We start from the raw sequence: 21,591 nt of genomic DNA, 5'->3' as shown, positions 1-21,591 counted from the left end.
ACAAAAAACTAGTGACATAAAGGAGTTCAGTGTCTGAGACCCGTTATTTAACAAATTATTTGGATTCTTGGGTCTCTGGAAGTTGATAATTCCTGCCAAACTGTCTAGCAAAATATGGTCTTGTTAACTCTAGATTTGAGAGAAAAATCTTTCACTTACTAACAAATCCAGAAGTTTGTGCCATCCTCTTCATTATTGTCCTCATTTAATACTTGATCATTATATTAATACTATATTCAACAACTCTATTAGTCAAGTCTTTTCACTTGTTTTTTGTTTTTAATTTTCTTTTTAAAATTTATTTATACAAGCACTGGGTACAGTCAGAAGCGCGGGAGGGTGAGAGAATTCACCAGAGCCAGAGCGGGGAGCAGAGCAGGCAGAAGGACCGAAGTACACTGTTGAGGGGAGCAGCGGGCGGCAGGAGAGGTCTGCACGCCATGTGGGACCTTCCTCTGGTAGCTGGGGAGCAGCCGGGGATTGAACCGGCGCTGCAGAGGCTGCGGGTATCTTCGCAACCCAGCGCTCAACCACTGCGCCACCGGGGAGGCCCTTTTTTTTTTTAATCTTCCTCTGTATAAACAAAAACATCAGCTGCAGGACTCTCCAGAGAACCTTTTTTATTTTTATTTTTTTATTTTTTAAAAGATTTATTTATTCATTTATTTATACAAGCATTGGGTACAGTCAGAAGTGCGGGAGGGTGAGAGAATTCACCAGAGCCAGAGTGGGGAGCAGAGCAGGCAGACTGACAAAATACACTGCTGAGGGGAGCAGCGGGCGGCTGGAGAGGTTTGCGCGCCATGTGGGACCCTCACCGGGTGGCCGGGGATTGAACCAGTGCTGTAGAGGCTGCAGGCAGCTTCGCAACCCTGCACTCAACCGCTGCGCCAGGGGGGAGGCTCCAGAGAACCTTTTTTAAATTTTTAAAAATTCCATTACATACTCTTCAACAGGTGTGGAGCAATACATCAACTCCATGATAGTAAAAAGTTTTTATTTATTTATTTATTTATTTATTTATTTATTTATCTATCTATTTATTTATGTTTATTTTTTAGGTCTTTAAAAAATTATTATTATTATTAGTTTTATTTTTTACATCATTTTTCATTTTTAAACAATATTTGCTTCCCCGCCCCCTCAGGTTTAGTCCCCATAGAGTTTCCTTCACCAATGCACCCGCGCGCCATCACTTCAGTCCCCTGTATTCCTCCCTCCCGCCCTCCCTCTGATCCCTCTCCTTCCTCCTCCCCTGCAGAACATCTCTGATTTATAATTGTCCATTTTTGCTTCGTTGTGTTTTGTACTGTTATTATTTTTGCACTGATGTCTTATTTGGTTCCCCTATGTTACTGTTATAAGTGAAACCATCCGATATTTTTTCTTTTCCTTCTGGCTTATTTCACTGAGCATAATTCCTTCTAGTTCCATCTATGTTGCTGCGAATGGCATGAGTTTATCTTTTTTGATTGCTGAATACTATTCCATTGTGCATATGTGCCACATCTTCTTGATCCAATCATCTATTTTTGGGCGTTTGGGTTGTTTCCAGGTTTTACCTATTGTAAATAGTGCTGCAATAAACATAAGGATGCAGGTGCTCTCTTGAATCAAAGTTTTTGTGTCCTTTGGGTAGATCCCTAGAAGTGGAATTGCTGGGTCGTATGGTAGCTCCATTTTTAGCAGGTTGAGGAATCTCCAGACAGCTCTCCATAGTGGTTGGACTAGTTTGCACTCCCAACAGCAATGTAGGACATTATGGTAAAAAGTTTTAAAAGATGCTTATACTTAGCAATTACTTCTAACTTCCTGTCACCACTTAGTGAACAAAATCTGACTGTTCATTATCAAAAGGAGTCAACATAACATAAAGGACAATATTTTCAGAGCCTGTTGCTACTTTTTGCTTTCAGCTTGTATAGAGGGAGCACTGCATATTGCTCTGTAGTGCTTACACATAGACAAATAAGACCCCTCATACTGATTTAGCCAAATCATTGTCTTAGTATTTTGACTTTAATCTCTTTGCATTTTCTTCCCAGAAAAATCTGGTATTAATTTTCTTGCTGATGATTTGTATATGAATGTAATCCTTCACAGCCAGGCAGAGCCTCATTTGCCCTCAGATAAACTACACTAACTTTTTCTTTTCCATTGACCCATATATTTCTACCTGCAGCTCTTGTAAAATGGAGGCTGACTCTTCTGCACAGCAAAGGAGACCACAACTAAACAAAAAACACCCTATGGAGTGGGAGAAAATATTTGGAAACCATACATCTGAAAAGGGACTGGCATCAAATATCTATAAAGAGTTCATACAACTCAACAAAAAGAAAACAAATAACTCAATTAAGAACTGGGCAGAGTGGGCCTCCCTGGTGGTGCAAGGGGTTAAGCACAGTACTGTGAAGCTATCTGCAGCCACTGCAGCATGAGTTCAAACCCCCCGGCCTGCCAGGGAGCTACCCACATGGCGCAGCAGACCTCTCCTGTCTGTCTTGTCCTCAGCAGTGTATTTCGGTAGATCCACCTGTTCGGTCCCCCACTCTGTCTCTGGTGAATCCTCTCACCCCCCTGCACCTCTGGCCTGTACCCTAGTTCTTATATGCATAAATAAATATATCTTAAAAGAAAAGAAATGGGCAGAGGATCTAAGTAAACACTTCTCCAAAGGAGACATACAATGGCAAATAGGCATATGAAACCACAATGAAATACCATCTCATACCAGTGAGAATGGCTCACATCGGAATGAAAAGAAACAACAAATGCTGGCAAGGGTGTGGAGAAAAGGGAAACTTCTTACACCTTACACTGTTGGTGGGAATATAGACTGGTCTAATCCCTATGGAAAGCTGTCTGAAGGGTTTTCAAAAGACTAAAGATGTATCTGCCATACAACCCAGCAATTCCACTCTTAGATATCTACCCCCCAAATAGAAAAACACCAATTCCCAAGGAAACCTGCACCCCTATCTTCATAGCAACATAATTTACAATAGCCAAGTTATCAAAACACCCTAAGTGTCCCCAAATAGATGAGTGGATAAAGAAGCTGTGGTACATATACACAATAGAATATTACTCAATAATCAAAAAACTAAACTCATGCCATTTGCAGCAACATGCATGGAGTTGGAAGAGATAATCCTAAGTGAAATAAGTCAGAAAGAGAAAGATAAATACCAGATGGTGTCGCTAATATGTGCAATTATAGAGAAACCAAACTAAGAACTAGAGAAAGACAACCTAAAAAGCTGACTCTTAAAAACCGACAATACAACTGAAGCATCCAAAGTGTGTGTGTGTGTGTGTGTGTGTGTGTGTGTGTGTGTAGTAGGAACAAAGAGGGAAGGAAGCACAAAGGGCCATGGTGGTGGACAATGGGTGATTTGGTGACAGGTACCTACGTGGCAATACTTGATGGGGAGAATCCTAATGTTACCACAAATAAAAAGAATAAAGTATAACATAAAAAAGGGGAAAAAAACGGAGATTGCCTCTTTCATTGTCACCATTTTTTTTTATAATGGCTAATGTTTTAGTCAGCAGAGAATGCTCAATTTCAACATAAATCTTTCCTTCTGTAACCATTTGTAGAATACCAATTAATCAAAGTTTGATTGGAAGGTGATTGCCCCACTGTAAGCACAGCACAGCTGAACCACTTTTGCAACAGCTTGTTTTTCTGTCTTTTTTGACAAAAGCATAATATTTTCATTAAGTAAATCCCATTCTTTACCCTCAAGCACATCTTCCCTACTGCAACTAAGATACAGGAGGTACACACCATATCAGAAGCAGTGCGGGTCTGTTTTTCCAAAGAGAGAAGGGTTTCAATGATTTTTTGACATCTTCCTTCTTTGGCTAGCTTCTCACACTTTGGCAGATGCTGGTCCACTAAGGTGCTGTAGTCCACCTCCATCTTGACAATGCACCCATCAGCCCACTACAAGTCATCATCTGCCATGGTCCCTGCTTGAGTGTCTCTTGACTTAGCCCTCCTGCAAAAGATTCAATTAGTTCAGTACCCTTTACTTTCTGCTTTCCATCCTATCAAATCTTTCTCTTAATAATAAAAAGGACCATATATTACCCTACATTGTGTATTGAACCTGCACAATTTTCCTAGGGCTATTTGATTTTTAAGTCTTATTTATGCCTTTACTTGCCTGTATATTCAACTACTCAATTTCTATAAAATCCTTCCCTACATCCAAGCTGTTAAATAGATTCAAGTCTCATGGAACTGGAGAGGATAATGCCAAGGGAAATAAGTCAGAAGAAGAAAAACAAATACTGACTGGTCTCACTTCTATATAGAATACAGAGCAACACAACAAAGGGTCAGTCAAAACCCAACCAGTAGTAAACTCTCTAACTGTAAAACTGAGGCAACCAGAGGGTGATATTGGTGGGGTAGGAGTGGGAGAGGGAAGAGATCCAAGGGAATATGGTGGAGGATTGTGGGGGCACTGGTGGTGGGCAGGGTGTGAAAGTATGCATTTGTAGAGGTTTGAATCTATAACCCTCAGAGCAGATACAAAGATACATACCTAGTTTAGCTCAATAAACATAATTTGGAAAAAATATATTCCAATTGACTTTTTTAAAAAAATGAACAAACAAACCCTTCTTTGACAACACATTGCCCGCTAGGTAGTGCGCTCCCATCCTAGGCAAGCTTCTCATGAGAATAATTTCTATTGAATATTTCTTCTTCCCCACTTCTGATTCAGTTTTCAATCCACTGCAGTCTGGGTCCTACCTCCAGTGCTCTACCGAAACTACTCTCTTTTAGGTAATTGTCAGATTTAGTGGCCACCTCTCAGACTTTATCTTATTTGACCATTCTACTGTATTAAAAACTATTAAGCACATACCTGCTCCTTTTGGAAACATATTTTATCTCCCTTTCAGATCACTCCTACTTCTCAGGCCACAAGCTTCTTTTCTTGTGCCTGCCCTTTGGGTGTTTTCTTCTCTAAGTGGAAGTAGTTTTATTTTTCCTGATGAAAAAAGAAGCATATGTTCATTGTTTAAACATCAAAACCTTTAAAAAATCATAAATAAAAACATAGACTCCAACACATAGGTAACCATTGCTAGCACTTATTTATATCTTTTTAGTCTTTAAAAATTATTTATATCATATACAAGAATACAAATGGCATCATATGACAATATTTTTACCAGCTTTTTTCACTTTTTTTGTGGTCATCATTCCATATCAACTAGTATAGATCATTATTTAAAATGGTTACTTAGGAGAACCTTGAATTTTGGCCATTTACACAAATTTACACATGACATTGAATTTTATTTTTTTTTTAAGATTTATTTATTTATACAAGAACTGGGGTACAGGCCAGAGATGTGGGGGGTGACAGAATTCATCAGTGACAGAGAGGGGAGCAGAACAGGCAGATGGACCAAAAACACTGCTGAGGGGAGCAGCAGGCAAGACAGGAGAGGTCTGCCACGCCATGTGGGTATCTCCTGGCCAGCCGAGAATCGAAACTGTGCTGTGGAGCCTGCGGACAGCTTCACAGCGCTGTGCTCAACCCGCTGTACCACTAAGGGAGGCCTGAATTTTATTTTGTTAAAATTTTATTTATTTATGCATAAAAGAGCTGGGGTGTAGGCCAGAGGTGGGGGTGGTGGTGAGAGGATTCGCCAGAAACAGAGTGGGGAGCAGAACAGGCAGATTTACTGAAATACACTGCTGAGGGGAGCAGTGGGTGAGACAGGAGAGGTCTGCTGTGCCATGTGGGTTAGCTCTCTGGTTGGGGATCGAACTTGTGCTGCAGTGGCTGCCAAAAGCTTGATAGTGCTGAGACTTAACCCCTTACGCCACCAGGGAGGCCCCAACATTGAATTTTATTTTGAATTTTATAATGAAAGTGACTGAGGTACAAAGTGTAAAATATAGAACCCACTAACCCTTTGTAAGTCTCGTCATATAAACAAATCCATAAGTTAGGAAAATATGGCTACAAAATCATGGAACAAACATATATGCCTATTGACAAATGACTGGATAAAGAAATTATGGAATATAGACTCAGTGAAATACTATTGAGCTATCAAAACAAAAGAGGAAACCGTGTCTTTTGGCATAAAGTGGGTGGATCATGAGGTGATTATGTTAAGTGAAATAAGTCACAAAGTGAAAGATGGTTTCACTCATTTTCAGACTATAAATGCCAAAACCAAAAAAACTGGCAAAGTACAGCAAAAATATCTTAGACTCTGTGAAAAATACACTGACTGCCAGAGGGAATGGGAGGGTGAGCGAGGAAGGGATGGGGAGGAATGGAATATGACATTGGCAATGGAACTTTGGTGGAAGGTGAGTGAAGGAGGAGCAAAAATGTAACCCCCAAAATTAAAATAAAAATAAAAAAATTATATTCAAAAAGTCATTAAACATAAATGAAATGAAAATGAAAAACAACTCTCTCTGCTATCGCTGACTCCTGTTCTCCAGTTCTGCTATCCAGAGACAACCAGTATTACAAGTTTCTAGATGTCAAGTTTTTTTTTTTTTTTTATACATACTGCCAATTTGTCTCCCAGAAATACTGTATGGATTTACACTTTCCTCAACACTTCATGCTCTCACCAATTTTTTTTTAAGATTTATTTATTTATACAAGCACTGGGTATAGTCAGAAGTGCGGGAGGGTGAGAGATTTCACCAGAGCCAGAGTGGGGAACAGAACAAGGAAGTACACTGCTGAGGGGAACAGCGGGCATGACAGGAGAGGTCTGCGCACCATGTGGGACCCTCGCCCGGTGGCCAGGGATCAAACAAACCGGTACTGCAGAGGCTGCGGGCAGCTTCGCAACCCAGCGCTCAACCACTGTGCCATTGGGGAGGCCCTCTCACCAATTTTTAATACTTCTGTCCTTGCCTCTTCACATTTTGTTTTTATACTGTATGCTGATGACTTCCATTCTCTATCTCTAACCCTGATCATATGCTCAAGCTCCAGGCCAATATTTCTAGCTGTCTGCTGGACATCTCTACCTGAATTTCCTACAGAAACCCCCCTCCCCGATTTATTTAAATGCTTACTATTTTGCACATATTTTATTTCATTGAATTCTCATAAAAGCCCTGGAGGTAGCTTTAAGTCTTATCACTTCTGTTTTGCAGATGAGGAAAAAATCTGGCTAAACTGTTCGAGGTTATGCAGTTAGAAAGCAGGGATTAAAACCTAAACCCCTGGCTCACATGCTTAAGTCCTACACTATATTCCATCATATCTAATCAGATACAAGTCCTACCTATTACCTCCAACTCGGTCCTCCCTTCCCCTTTCTCCTTTCCTGTCATCACTACCTGATTACAAGGCTTATCGATACTCTCACAATTAGTCTTAGTCAACTCAAATACCTCGTTTATGTGGTCTGCAAAATAATTCTTCTAGAGCACAAATCTGATTATGTCTTTTTCCTGAAGATCCTTCAGTGGCTTCCTGTCACCTACACCATAAAGCCAGAGATCCTCACCTGACCATTCCTAACTAGTCTACTTCTCTAAGCACTTGTATTACACAATCAGAATTGTTGATAATTACTTAAAAATACCAGGCTAGTTCTTATCTGGATGACTTTGCAGATGCTACTCCCTCTGTAAGAAATTACCTTTTCCCACTCCTCTTGTTTCATGTCTGTCAAACTCAGCTCTCTCCTCCTGGAAATCTTCGCTAATTCCACCAATTATTTATGTCATATGTGCTACTTTGAACATTTGATTATTTTGTATTTGTCACATTATGTTAGTTGTATTTACTTGTCTCCCTCTCTAGAACGTTAGCTCCTTGAGGTCAGGGACTCTCTCATTTAGCTCTAAGTCTTCAGTGTTTAATTTAGCATGGTTTCTGGCACATAAGTAGTTGATTAGTAGCTGTGAATTAAATTGGATTAAATAACTTAATTGTGAAATTATAGGGTCTTATACACTTTTTTTTTTTTAAACATGAACTCCTATTTTTTTTCTTCTTTTTTTTTTAAGATTTATTTTTATTTTATTTATACAAGCACTGGGTACATTCAGAGGCGCGGGAGGGTGAGCAAATTCACCAGAGCCAGAGCGGGGAGCAGAGCAGGCAGAAGGACCGGAGTACACTGCTGAGGGGAGCAGCGGGCGGCACGAGAGGTCTGCGCGCCATGTGGGACCCTCGCCCGGTGGCCAGGGAGCAGCCGGGGATCGAACTGGCGTTGCAGAGGCTGCTGGCAGCTTCGCAACCCAGCACTCAACCGCTGCGCCACCGGGGAGGCCCAGGGTCTTATACACTTTTGAAAGAATGTCAGGCATCAGTGATATGGAAACTGTTTTTGAGCAGAAGAGGGCAGGTGCAACCTCTTCTAATAGCACTACAATGAATGTGGTGGGCTGTCCCCCTTTATGTGGGTTATTTGTCCATCAGCCGTATGAATATTACTATTTCTATAGATTTTCTCATGTAGATATGCATTCTATCTCCATTATGGGCTGCAAGCAAACCTCAGAGCAGGGCCAAGTATGGAATTCTGCAGAGTAGAGATAGAAGGTATGAAACAAAGGCCGTCAATTTGTGGAGAAATAATATGAGTCCATCTGGAGTTAGTGTTCATATGGCAACAGTGGAGGATGAAGGTATGCCCCAATTTTCCTGAAAAGGGAGGATAAGAAATCATCTTTGTTTACTCCCACCGTCGCTGCTTTCCCAGCACCATAATCCTGAGTGGTCAGCTGCGTGTGGAATGAATTGAAACTATCAGTGGCACAAGCGGTAGGGCTGCGTGCTAGGTTCTTGGTACTATTGTGGGAACCCCACCCTCTGGAGAAGGCCCAGGGTTTTCGCGTAAAACCCTGGCTTATTCAGGTCACCCGGCTTCGGCCTATCACCGAAGGATCCTAGCTGGCGGTGCCCAACGTTGACTGAAACGCGGTATAAGCCAATTTCTGGGGTTGAGAAGGGGCGATGGGCGGAGCCGGCCCGTAAGTGCTTCCCAGGATATAGGGTGGAGCGTCCGGGGCATGCAGGTTCCGGGGCGGCCACAAACTACGCCCCGAAGCCTGAATGACTCCACCTAGCTACTGAACGCTCCATGTCCGCTGCGCCGCTATTCAGGGCGCGGGGCCCGGGGCGGCGACGTGCGCGAGCGTGCGTGCGTGGGCGCGCGTGCGCAGCGCCTCCATCAGTGGCCTGGCTGGTTATTTTGCAAGCGGGAGGGGCCGTGCGCGCTCCTGCCTCCGGTCTCTGTCCCCCACCCCCTTCCCCGGTCCGGTTCTTTCCTTCGGAAAGATGTCGGACACGGCCGTAGCTGACACTCGGCGTCTTAACTCGAAGCCGCAGGACCTGACCGACGCTTACGGGCCACCAAGTAACTTCCTGGAGATCGACATCTTTAATCCACAGACGGTGGGCGTGGGCCGCGCGCGCTTCACCACCTATGAGGTTCGCATGCGGGTGAGTCACGGGGTGAGGGGGACCGCTGAGGGAGGACAGGGCGGCTGGGCGGGGAGGCGGGGAGGGGGGCGGGTGGCTGCCATGGGGACGACGGAGCAGACTCCCGGAAGGGTCATTTGGAGGTTAGGGGCATAATAGATTTGGAGAGAGGTCAGCAGACTCGGTTGTGGCCCGAAGGTACCGAGAACTCCTGAGGGGCACGTCGGACCGGGGGATGGGAAAACAAGTACCCATGAGCAAGAAGTGAGGCGTGGCTGACTAGGGTGGGGAGGATGGAGAAGCTTAGAGTGAGGTATAGGAATCATCACGACTGGAGCGACAGAAGGAGGGGAGGGAGGGTGCCAGAGGGCGGGGGGATGGAAAACCTGGGCGGTATGGCGCTGGGTCCCATAACCAAACTAGGTTGTGGGAAGTCATTCCGAAGACTGAGGGCAGGGAGGCCGGGCATCTTCCTCAGCAGGTCTCCCTGGGATGGAGTTAATTTAAGCAAAGCCTGGATTAAAAGGAAGGTAGACATCAGGAAAGGAAGACCTTGGACTTGGTGAAGCAGAAATAAAGGAGTCTCCTTGAGAGGGAGTGCTTCCCAGACTTGTGTCGAATTAGCATCTGAGGGAGAGCCGAAGTGTTAAGTGCTTAAGTTTTCTCAGATACCACATGCTCTGGCTCCCAGTGAAAGCTGGCCTGGCTTGCACCAGGAATGGTGGATTGTCAGTCCCTGCTCTCTTCCTCTGCTGATTCTTTGAATTTGAAGTATCCAGAATGTTCACTTCAATATTTACTGGCTCTCATCTTGATTTTCTGTAGTGTAATGTAAAGTACTGTCTTTAAGCCCTAGATTAACCTTTTGAATCCAGACCCTGGTCTGTAGTTACTTGAATAGATGACATTTCACAAGTGACTTCTTCCAGTGTACACTACCGAGGACTTTGTTCTCTAGTTCTTAGTACACAGTGCAAAGATGGGATGTGCAGATAGGATACTTGATTGGTAGGTTCTTTTGCCAGTTGACATGGTTATAAACAAAAAATTTTAGAGCCATTTTCTAATATTTTCTTCTCAGACTAGAGGACTTGAATATTCTTTGTGACAGCATGCTGCACAAACAGTATTTGAAGACCTGAAAGAGTGTATGAGCTTCCATTCATGAACAAATGAATGAACGAATGAATGAAATGAGTGTTTTCCTACTTTGGCTTTCACATCCAATGGAGAAATGATGATCCCAAATTTCATGTTTGTCAAAGTTCAAACTAAAGAAAGAAAAGTGAATAACAGGAAACAAGAAAAACTTGTCTATATAAGAACAACTTGAAATCATTTCTTTGGGGAAGAAAGGAGAGTGGATCCCTCAAAATATGATAATATCTGGAAGTTATTAGTGCTAGAGAGAACTCAATTATCTGAGGAAGCCTGGGCATAACTTGCTCATTATAAGGACTCTGGCTAACGGGGTGCTGGGAGACATTGTCTCATGCATTACCCAAGAGCCTTAGGGATGGTGAGTGAATTAGTTCTCTACTTCAGGCATTCTAATAAGAACAGGGGCTGTTCTTCTAGGGCCTACAATGTGCCAGGTATTGAATTAAGTTTTAGTTTCTAAATCCTTGCCAAAACCCCATTTTACAGATAGGAAATTGAGGAGAACTGCAATTTAGGTAACTTGCCCATGTATACGTATCTTACAAGTGGCAGAGCTAGGCTTTGCACTCAGCTCTGTCTAATGCCAAAGCTCATCATGCTCTTTGCTTTACACTTTAGTCTCTTTGGTCATTGCTTAGTTGCATAACTTTAGTATACAGTTTTTTTTTTCTACCTTCTAAGCTTTTTATTAGTCCTTTCTGCAATTTCTAATTGTATAGTGATACAGTTCCTACATTTGATGGCAATTCCTATTTCTGTGGGCTTGATTTAATTTGTATATATGTTGATATGTATGACTATATAGGCATTTATTGAACTCTGTTTTGGGAAAAGTTGGTAAAATCATATTTGGGTGTACATAGTTGCTTTTAAGTAATAGATCATGGTTGGCATTATTGGGAGCATGAGACAGAATGGGCTTTGGGAGTTAGGCATTCTGTACAGTAGAAGCAGATGACACTGACTTTTTGTATAATAGCCAAATATTTCTCTCTTTTTTGTTCTTTTGTTTCTCTTTAAATATTTCTGAAGCTGTTCTCTTTCATATTCGCTCAGGAAAGAATTCCTCCTCTCCCACCACCCTCAAGAAATGAGTCTGGAGAGGTGTCATGGTGACTTCACATGATGAGTATGGAACAAATGTCAGTTGTCCTGTGAGCTTGAACTTTGCTTCTTCCTCTCCTTTCCCTTGACTTTGTGTTGATCAGAGCCAAAGGGCTGTCTATATCCTATTCTACACAATCCTGACTTCCTCATATGATTTGTAGGTTGGAGCTGGGAGACTACCCTAATACATAGTAGCCCTTTCCTTCAATGGCTAGGTGCTGAGAAGAAAGGCCATTATTGTCACTATCCTGTGGGGGTAGGGAAAGAATAGCATTTTTGTGAATCAAAGAAGGAAGTCCACAAAATGGCAGCATGGTTCAACTGTGTCTGGGAAGAACCTACTTAGTAGGTTGGCTTCTGTAAAAACCAACTATGTAAATACAATAGCGTTTATAATAAACTCTGGTGTAAACCTAGAATGACATGATACTGAAGGACTTTTTTCTTTCTTGCATTATTGTTACACCCCCCAACTTTATTGAGATATAGTTGACATTTAATATAATGTAAGTTTAAGGCATACAGTGTAATGATTTGACACAAGTATATATTTCTTGCCAAATTCTGAGAATGTTCTCTGTAAGGGTTTATTTTGGATAGTTAATGCATGTACATGGTACAAAATTCAAATGATACACTGTAAAACCAACCCCCTTCCCTTTGTCCTCTAGAGGTTCACCTTTCTAAAGAAGCAGCTGTTTCTAGTTTATTATTCTTCTAAAGACTAGTTTGGGCAGTTTTACTTTACATATGTCTGACTCCACATTGACATTCCTTGGATGGCAGTAATCCTGGGTAGAGTTGTAACTAATGTAATTTGACCAATTATTTGGCTTTTGATGACCTATATCTAAAATTGGACCTTGAACAATTTCCAGACTAGAGAACCACAAAGCATGATGTAGTGGGGATTGTGTGAAGCTATAGCATAGCTCCAGCCAGCTCTTTTCTCTTTCTGAGTCAGTTTTACACAATAGAACAAAACTAGTTTCTTTTATTTCCAGGTCCTTATCTGAATTGGCTTGCAGGAAATACAGTCAGTATTAATACATGTGGCTGGCCATTTCTATGTAGAACTTGTAGACAGGAGTAGAGATTGGGGCTTTTTTGTCCAGGGAGTCCATGTTGGTAGTAGAGCCTTGAGGAGATTCTTAATGATTTGGGAGTAAACTGATTCATATCAGGAAGCAATCTATGGTAAGCCAACTTAATGTGATGACTATTTCTGCTGCACTTATTTTTTAAAATTTATTTTTATTTATTTATGCATAGAAAAACTGGGGTTTAGGCCAGAAGTATGGGAGCGGGGGTGAGAGGATTCACCAGAGACAGAGTGGGGAGCAGAACAGGTGGATCTACTGAACTATACTGCTGAGGGGAGCAGCGGGTGAGACAGGAGAGGTCTTCTGCGCCATGTGGGTCAGCTCCCCAGATCGAACACGTGCTGCAGTGGCTGGCTATAGCTTGACAGCACTGAGACTTTAATCCCTGTACCACCAGGGAGGTCCTCTGCACTTTCTGTCAATAAAGAGGGTGTAAGCAGATACATAGGGCCTCAGTAAGTCAATTGAGAATTTATTAAATAGCTTGCTTACTCTGCATTTAGGGAGATGCAGTAGTAGTCATGGCTCCTGATTTCAATTAAATTATAGTTCACTTAGGTAGTAGCAAGACTAAGATGAGGCATAAAACAATAGGGATACTACTAGAGTATAAGTGTTATAGGAGTTCAGAGGAGAGGGAGGGAGGCCAATAAATTAAGCTGGTGTAAGGAAAGATTTCCAGAATGAAGTAGGACTTGTAGAATGGAGAATATTTTGACAGGAAAAGCAGAGGAAGACATTACTTGGAGGTATTTATCTCTTACTCTTTCCAGGGAATCTAAATTCACTTTTCAGTTGAAAATGTAATATATTTACATTATAATTCAAATTGTACAATGAAAAGTGTGACGATTCTACCCATTCCAGCTGTATAGCTTTATTCTCCAAAGTCTATCACTGTTACCAGTATCTTTTTATAAATATTCATAAATATATACATGTGTCTATCTTTTTTTAAAACACAAATAGAGGCAAGCTGTATATTCATTTCTGTACCTTGATTTTAATGCTTGATAGCTTTCTGAACTGGCACATATATCTCTCTTACATTCTTTTCATAATTGTGTAGTATACCACTGTACAGGTGTAACTTAATTTATTTAACCAATTAAAGAATGTGTCCATCAATCATAGGACACATTATTACAAATAATAAAATGCAGTGAAAATCCTTATTTTTACATATTTACATATAACTTCAAGTCTATTCCAGGATGAGTTCTAAGCAAAGGACTTCTGATCACGAACTGTGACAAGCGTGGGTGTGGTAAGGATTGATGTTCACCAAGTGGTATTTTGAAAGGGTTATGGAGCATGATCCATAGGAGCTGTCTTCATTGGTTCCTGTCCAGATGGTTATGACAGGTGGCCATCTGTCATTATTACCATCATTATTACCAACATTATTTACCATCTCTCTTCTCTCATTCTTCCTTCCCTATAGACAAACCTACCTATTTTCAAATTGAAGGAGTCCTGTGTACGAAGGCGCTACAGTGACTTTGAGTGGTTAAAAAATGAGTTGGAGCGTGATAGTAAGGTACGGCCCCATTCCCTGTGTGTTACTGTTGGAGGAGGAAATTCTTCTAGATTGAGAGGGCATAAGAAAGATCACCGTCTGTAAAATCTTGAAAGCAACGGAGAGGGTGAACATACTCTATCTACCAAATTTCTGTATATTGGATCTTTGAAACTTGAAAGTAGTAACTTCAAGACAAATTTCAAAGAAAAAGTAATACTCAGTGGCTAGTGAAATCATCAACTTAATGCCTGTGGGAGCTAAGAATGGAAAATATACTGTTAAGGAAAGGCCTAGCTAAATTCTTGGTTGGGTGGTTAAGGAAAGGGAGGAATGTTTGGAATTTATTTCCTTTCTTTTGAGATAGTAAACCTGTCTTCCCATCAAAAGAGTTGTATTAATTTTTAATACAACTCTGGTTCTAAGCCATCTTGTTCTCACGGGTCTTGGCTGGTGGGTCTCAGCTGGTGCATGTTGCTGGCTCTGGGACAGGATGGACCCTAAACCTAATAGGAAATGAGGTACACAGTGCTTCACCATCTCATTTCCTTTCTGGCTTCTCCCATGGGATTGGTATTCTGTTCTCTTCCAATAGATTGTCGTACCACCACTGCCTGGGAAAGCCTTGAAGCGACAGCTCCCTTTTCGAGGAGATGAAGGGATCTTCGAGGAGTCTTTCATTGAAGAAAGGAGGCAGGGCCTCGAACAGTTTATTAACAAGTAAGTCAAGTTCCTGGGAGCTCCTCTTGCTACTTTTGCCATCATGGTCTTTTCTGTATGTTTCTTCTATCCTCTTTTATAAAGGGTAATGTGGCGCAGTGGGGTGACTGGACAGTAAAACTCTGTTCCTTTGACCAGAATTCTGATCCTATACTTCAGGGCCTAAGCAAGTGCTGCACGTTGGATGTGTCTAGGGGTTTCCTGACCTTATTGCTCCCTCCCCCTCTACAATATTAAGGTTGAAGTGGTTCCCTGCTGCTGTCCTCTACTTGCTAGAACCTCAGGACTGGCCTTGCCCTTCCTCCGCCGTTCACACCCCCATCCATCTGTGAATTCTCTCTGATCCCAAATAGTACTGATAATCATCTTGGTCTCTTTATAGAATTGCTGGCCACCCACTGGCTCAGAACGAACGCTGCCTACACATGTTCCTGCAGGAGGAGGCAATCGACAGGAACTACGTCCCTGGGAAGGTGCGCCAGTAGGAGTGCCTCTCACCACTTGACCTCTGCGTTCCTGCTGAAATGACATTGGTTTTTACACTAAGCCTCTCTCTCTCTTTGATCTGAAGTTGGCTGCCCATCCCCCGGCCTGATGAACTGTCTGGTATTGTGCTCCTTGGTACCTGACTGCACCATGGGCACTCTGCTAGGATCCTCTTCTCTGAGGAGAGATGGGAAACCACAGGCAGATGCCCTTTGGGATTGGGGTGGGTGGGTGGGAGGATTGAACTGGAAGGCAATTTCTTGGGCATTTACCCATGCTAGAAGGCTAACCTTGGTCAGTGGGTGGGTCTTGTGCTGGTGAGGCACTTGAATACATAATGATGCTGCAAGTCCAGGGAATTTTTCTTACTCTTAGGTTTAACCAGGAATACTGAGCAGGGAAAAGCCCTGCCTTTCCCACCTGCATGAACTTTTTCTTCTTTGAGAAAGTGGTAGAAACCCAAAAACTCTCTGTTTTCTCTAGGCCTGCTCCCAGTTTTCTCAACAGTTTCTTTTCTTCCTTTCTGTCTCCCTTGTTGCTTTTCATGGCAGTAATCCTAGAATCTAAGCAGTCTATTGTGTGGAGCAAGGTGTGTGGGTTTTCCAGACCCATCATCATGGCTGCTTCAGAGTCAGAAGAAAGCCATAGGGCAGTAGGGGAACTCCTGTTGCCTAGACCCTCTCCTTTGTGGCACCCCAGTCTGGCTGCCCGTTCTTGCTTACAGCTGGTGAGTCAGTGTGGGTAAGCAGTTCTCCCTCCCAAGTCCTTGCTACTTCATGGGTTAGCTTTGCAGGTTTGGTGGCTTGAGGGGAGGGGGTAACTCACGACTGCCAGGTAACTTCCTGAAAAGTGGGAGTGGTTCATTTTTTAGGTACCTACCATGGTAGGGAAGGATATCACCACTCTTCCTTCCATTTTCCCATTCCCCCATCCCATTTAGTGCTGCCACAGGGCAGAAGCACATGAACAAACCACACAATCTCTGACTTCTAAGCACTTTGAGCTGTTGAATGGGGCTTAGGGGCAAGAGTTGTCGCTGCCCTCCTCGGCTGGTCACAGGGTTATTGAACTGCCTGCACTGTTTTCCATGGAACTCCAGCTTTCCCTCCAGAAGTTGAGCTGAGGATAGCAGCTTGGCATGGATATCTCAAATCTTTTGAGTCTGAAGCAGCTTCTTGAGGCTGGCAAATTTCCTGGGCAGCTGCCTGGAAGATAGTGGTTTGTTTCGGGGGGTCCAAGTGGTGGGATGGGAGCAAGTTAACTCTGGTGTCAGGTCAAAAGTGGGAGCTCTTTGCCTAGACTCCCTACATGAAAGAATTGGCGTTCTTTTATACAGGGCCTTTTGGGAAAAGATTACTGATTCTGACAAGATCCTAATTGGAGATATTAGGATTGGATTTTGACATGGCTTTGGAGTCCATCTAAATGTTGACTTTCCCTGAGACAGATGAGCTCTTCAGCTGTCGCGCCTGTGCCAGGGGCTGAGCAGCCCCTAGAGAGAGGCTCTGCTCCCTTCCCCATTTCCCCAGTGTTGCTGTTGTTGCTGCCTTTTTGATTTGTATCCTGTTACTGACTTTTTAAAAAATTCTTTTCATTGTGAACAAGTGCTGAGAGCCTGAGGCCTCATTTCTGCTGTGGATACGTTTCTGCTGTGTATATATCTTGCCTCGGGGCTTTTATTCAGCAAACTGTTCATTCTTCTGTCAGACAATGTCATATTCAATTCTGTTCATATTAAACCACTGTGAAGCAAGCCTCTTTTCTTCTGCTTATGTTATAAATTTACTGGTTTTTAGTGCCTAGAATATGATGGGTACTGTGCAGAAATCATGCAATGTGGTCAAGAGTCCTGAGGTGATAAGTTTTGCATTTAAATTAAAAAAAAAACAGCCAGAAACCTAGCTGCCTGTAGTCACATTTACCTATCTTTCTTGCAACTCAAAATTGACTGTCACAGAGGTAATACCTCTGCTTGCAGGAAGTAGCTGTTAGGACTCAGAACCTTTGGTTTGTGTTAGATTTAGCAAATTTGGTTTTAAGCTCTGTGGTTTTGTGATAGTTTGGGCAGAATATATTTAGAGGATGTGTGTGCATGCGTGCGTGCGTGCGTGCATACATGTGTATACATATGCATGTATTCGTGTACTTAAATGCATGTGGGCATGTGCTCTCCAACACACCCATACACCACCTATAAGCACTTTGTTTCATGGGATTTTTACCTCAGCTGATATTTTTTTTATTTCAAATAGATTCGATTCAGGCAGAAAGGTGAGTGTATCCTGATAACTTTTGATTGGTGGATATTATTATCTGACCAAATGTGTTCTGAAATGGCATCTTACACAACTGGGTTTTGGAAAAGGTTTGTCGTTTGGAAAGTCAAAGCTAGTTTTAATCATGTAGTTGAACATGGGAAGGTGTAGAAAATGATGTGTTTAAAAAATGAATTAAGGCGACTTAATGATACATCTAAGTAGAGGAGAGGGGCCTGAATTGAGGAAGTTAAGAGGTTTGGTAGTTTAGGAATTAGATAAAGATATCTGAGGGGATAGGGAAAAGTAGATTTTTTTTTTTAAATAATAAATTTTATTTTTATATTCCCCCATACAATTGCAAACGCCCCATTCTGACCCCAATCCTTCCCCTCCCGCCCCCCGAAAAGTAGATGTTTTTGTGAGATAAGAGTAATGTTACCTGCAGAGGCAGCAGAGTTAGAGAGTGAATTAAGACATTAACTACAAAAAGCAGATATAAAATAAAATATTAACAAAATGTTGGACAGATGGCATTCTTTTAATAAGTACTAATTGTGGGGCCTCCCTGGTGGCGCAACAGGTTAAGACGCAACCTATGAAGCTATTAGCAGCCACTGCAGCATGAGTTCGATCCCCGGCCAGGGAGCTACCCACATGGTGCAGCAGACCTCTCCTGGCTCACCCACTGCTCTCCTCAACAGTGTATTTAAGTCAGGCTGCCTGTTCTGCTCCCCACTCCATTTCTGGTGAATCCTCTCACTGCACCCCCCCCACACCTCTGGCCTGTACCCCAGTTCTTATATACATAGGTGAATAGATCTTAAAAAAAAAAAAAGTACTAATTGATAGCCTTTTGTTTGCTCAGTGTTATGTTAAAGCTGGGCTTGGCCAGGGTGGTATGGTACAAATAAAATGATTACATTCTCTGTCTTCACAGACTGTATTTTAGTTTAGGAAATGTCTGTCTATATAAGATAAGAAAATGCTAGAGACAAAATAAGAGGTCCAGGCAATCTAGTTAGTAATACAGTCTTTTTTTTTTTTTTAAAATCAGGTCAGTAAATTCCCCCTTTTTGGAATTAACTTGGCCATTTTAGCACAGTCACTGGGTCCAGAAAGAATCTCAGTCCAAGCCCTCTGACCCATCAATACTGAGAAGAGGGCCTCCCCGGTGGTGCAGCGGTTGAGTGCTGGGTTGCGAAGCTGCCCACAGCCTCTGCAGCACCGGTTCGATCCCCGGCTGCTCCCCGGCCACCAGAGGAGGGTCCCACATGGCGCGCAGACCTCTCCTGTTTCACCCGCTGCTCCCCTCAGCAGTGTATTTCAGTCCTTCTGCCTGTTCTGCTCCCCGCTCTGACTCTGGTGAATTCTCTCACCCTCCCGTGCTTCTGACTGTACCCAGTGCTTGTATAAATAAATAAATAAATCTTTAAAAAAAATACTGAGAAGAAGCATGTTTCTATAGGAAATTCAAGCATTACACATTCATCTACATGTTTACTACTAATGAATTCCCTTTCTTCATAGCACAGAAGCAGTTCAGCCTCACACTGGAGCCTGGGAGACAGACTAACAAATACTTAACATAGTAGCTAGACTCAAAAGTCCAAATCTTCACATTCCAAAGATATCTTATAAACCTTTGACCCATTCTTTGGGATGAGCAGTTGAGCTAGTAAAGGGTGGGAGAGGTAGACAGCATACAGGCTACTCTGGGGTTTTTATTTGATGAGCTATCCTAGGTGAAAAACTTCTATGTTCAAGTATATGCTGTACTAAGTTCAGTAAAATTACTTTCTGTTGTGGAAATGCAGACCAGTTGCTCACTGAAATGGATGGTTCTTCATATCCTTAAGGACTGTTGAGTCACCGCTGGTCTTCTTAGACATAATTGCAGTTTTAATTTTTCCTCACTTGGCTCATTTTAAACCCTTTTATCTTTATTATTCTGAATTTTTCCCAAGGCCCTCACATGTCTCTAAGTCATAGTCAAAAACTGGACACTGCTTTAATTATAACTTGAAGGTTAGGTGGTGTTTAGAGTCCATTTATACATTGCAGTATTCAAGTTACTTTTAAAATATAAACACTTTGTGACTATTTTAGCTTGTGGTTCTTTGCCACTCCCTTCCCAACCACCCACCATCCCTCATTCCTCTTATCTTTTTTTCCCTTGCTTATACAAAAGAACAATCGTTCTTTATTTTCTCTATCTGTCTTTCTATCTTCTGTTGATACTTTTGAGAACAGAAAACTAATTTCTTATGAAACAGAGAAAACGGGGTAATTATTAACATTACAAAAGGATTCTTTAAATCATGGCTGGCTTCCTTTAAATAGATGCTTCCTGTGGTGGTGTGGTAAGTATTTGAATGTAGATCATCAGTTACTTGATAAAGAAAAACTGAAGGTAAAAGATTAAGAGGCACTGCCAATTGAAGGTCAACCAGAAACTGGATAAAGCCATAGTACTTAAGTGAACAGTAAATACAGTTAGATTCATAGGAATATTTCCTAATATGTCATCAGAATGAAGGCTCGGGAAGATCTGAAAATAAGATTAGGCCTGGTGTAGAAACCTGGATTCTGAAGTTGGCTATCCTGTTAGATGAGCATAGCACCTTAAGCAAATTGCTTCACCACTCTGAATCCATTTACTCTAAAATGAGGGGATTTGACTGAGTGAGATCTAAGGTATCTTGAAGCTCTAATTTTTATGGTTTCCCACCCTTGCCAAGGAATTGATTAAACCTTGAAGGTGATGCCAGCAAAAAGATGAAGGCACACTGTTTTCATATGATAAAATTTGCTGTAGAGCAGTAAGTTTCCTCTCCTGGAAATGAAGACTCTTCATTTAATTCTGATTAGATTTTGCTTGCCCACATCCTGTTGTATCCAGTCATGAGTACCCAATTGAAACTCAATGGTGATTTGATTTACAGTTGCCCTGGTTTTATCCTTGGTCTTGTGGCTGAAATTTTTTTAATGAAATAGTCGCTTCATCCCTATATGGAATTACTCGTATTTAAAATATATAAATTATACTTTGATTATTTTGATTTTAAAAGTACCTATTTTGTTAAAATGTTTTAGTATGGTGACAAAATTTAAAAGAATCTAATGCTAACTGACAATATGCAAACAAAATGTTAATGTATAAAAAAATATTTCGCTACATCTCCCTCTCCACTTCCATTCTCTAAGAGTAACCTAATTTGGTATGTCTTCCTAGACATTTTGCTTATGCACAAATATATGTAAATGTATATTCATTTACATATATATGTATGAATAGCCATACACTTTTATGTAGTTTTTTTTTAAACAAAATGGGATATTAAATGTACTATTTTGCAACTTAATTTTTTCATGTTGCAATGTATTGTGGACTTTGTCACATTAGCACATGGAAATTTTTTAAAACAGTGGCATACCTTCGTGTTACAGTACTATAGCAGCTCAATAAACATTTCTCCATTCAGCAGCTCTTGCTCTCTGAGTTTGACTCTGCAGAGTTGTGGTTGCAGAGGTGCAAGTCCTTCATCTACAGAGCTGAGATCTATGTGTTTAAGGAACCACCAAATGGCGAGGACCTAATAGAACCCCACAATAATCCAGTCTACCCAATGATAGTTGGGCTCTCTGAAGTCATCACCAGAACTTTCTAAATACCAAAGGTACAACTTGCCATGCTATTACATTGAGTAACTAATTGTGCAGCTTAAGCACTAAATAGCTGAGTGATTTTTGGTGAAGTACTTAATTTCTCTGAGCCTCAGTTTCCATAT

General features: G+C 41.7%; 1 protein-coding gene and 1 pseudogene across 3 annotated transcripts in view; one reads left to right on the top strand and one right to left on the bottom strand.

Moving 5' to 3' along the window:
- Positions 1–1,727: 1,727 nt before the first annotated feature.
- LOC311187553 (26S proteasome non-ATPase regulatory subunit 12-like) lies at positions 1,728–7,683 on the bottom strand (annotated as a pseudogene). The gene is made up of 3 exons: positions 7,660–7,683; positions 3,498–3,955; positions 1,728–2,208 (listed from the first exon to the last, which is right to left on the bottom strand). The product of its transcript is annotated as a 26S proteasome non-ATPase regulatory subunit 12-like (transcript).
- A 1,622-nt stretch (positions 7,684–9,305) lies between these two features.
- The window catches only part of SNX12 (sorting nexin 12), a gene marked incomplete at both ends in the record, with an annotated part of 58,246 nt that continues 45,960 nt past the window's right edge, over positions 9,306–21,591 (top strand). Inside the window, 4 exons of one of the 2 annotated variants that reach the window (XM_084259079.1) lie at positions 9,306–9,470; positions 14,265–14,360; positions 14,935–15,059; positions 15,442–15,532. In XM_084259079.1, the coding sequence (XP_084115205.1) occupies positions 9,306–9,470; positions 14,265–14,360; positions 14,935–15,059; positions 15,442–15,532 (477 nt within the window). Of the gene's footprint in view, positions 9,471–14,264; positions 14,361–14,934; positions 15,060–15,441; positions 15,545–21,591 lie in introns of those variants that run through there. The other variant, XM_084259080.1, reaches the window with a different exon arrangement.

This window comes from Talpa europaea (assembly GCF_964194135.1).
Source record: "Talpa europaea genome assembly, chromosome: X".
Classification (NCBI taxonomy): Eukaryota; Metazoa; Chordata; class Mammalia; order Eulipotyphla; family Talpidae; genus Talpa; species Talpa europaea.
This window is presented reverse-complemented; position numbering and strand designations above follow the sequence as displayed.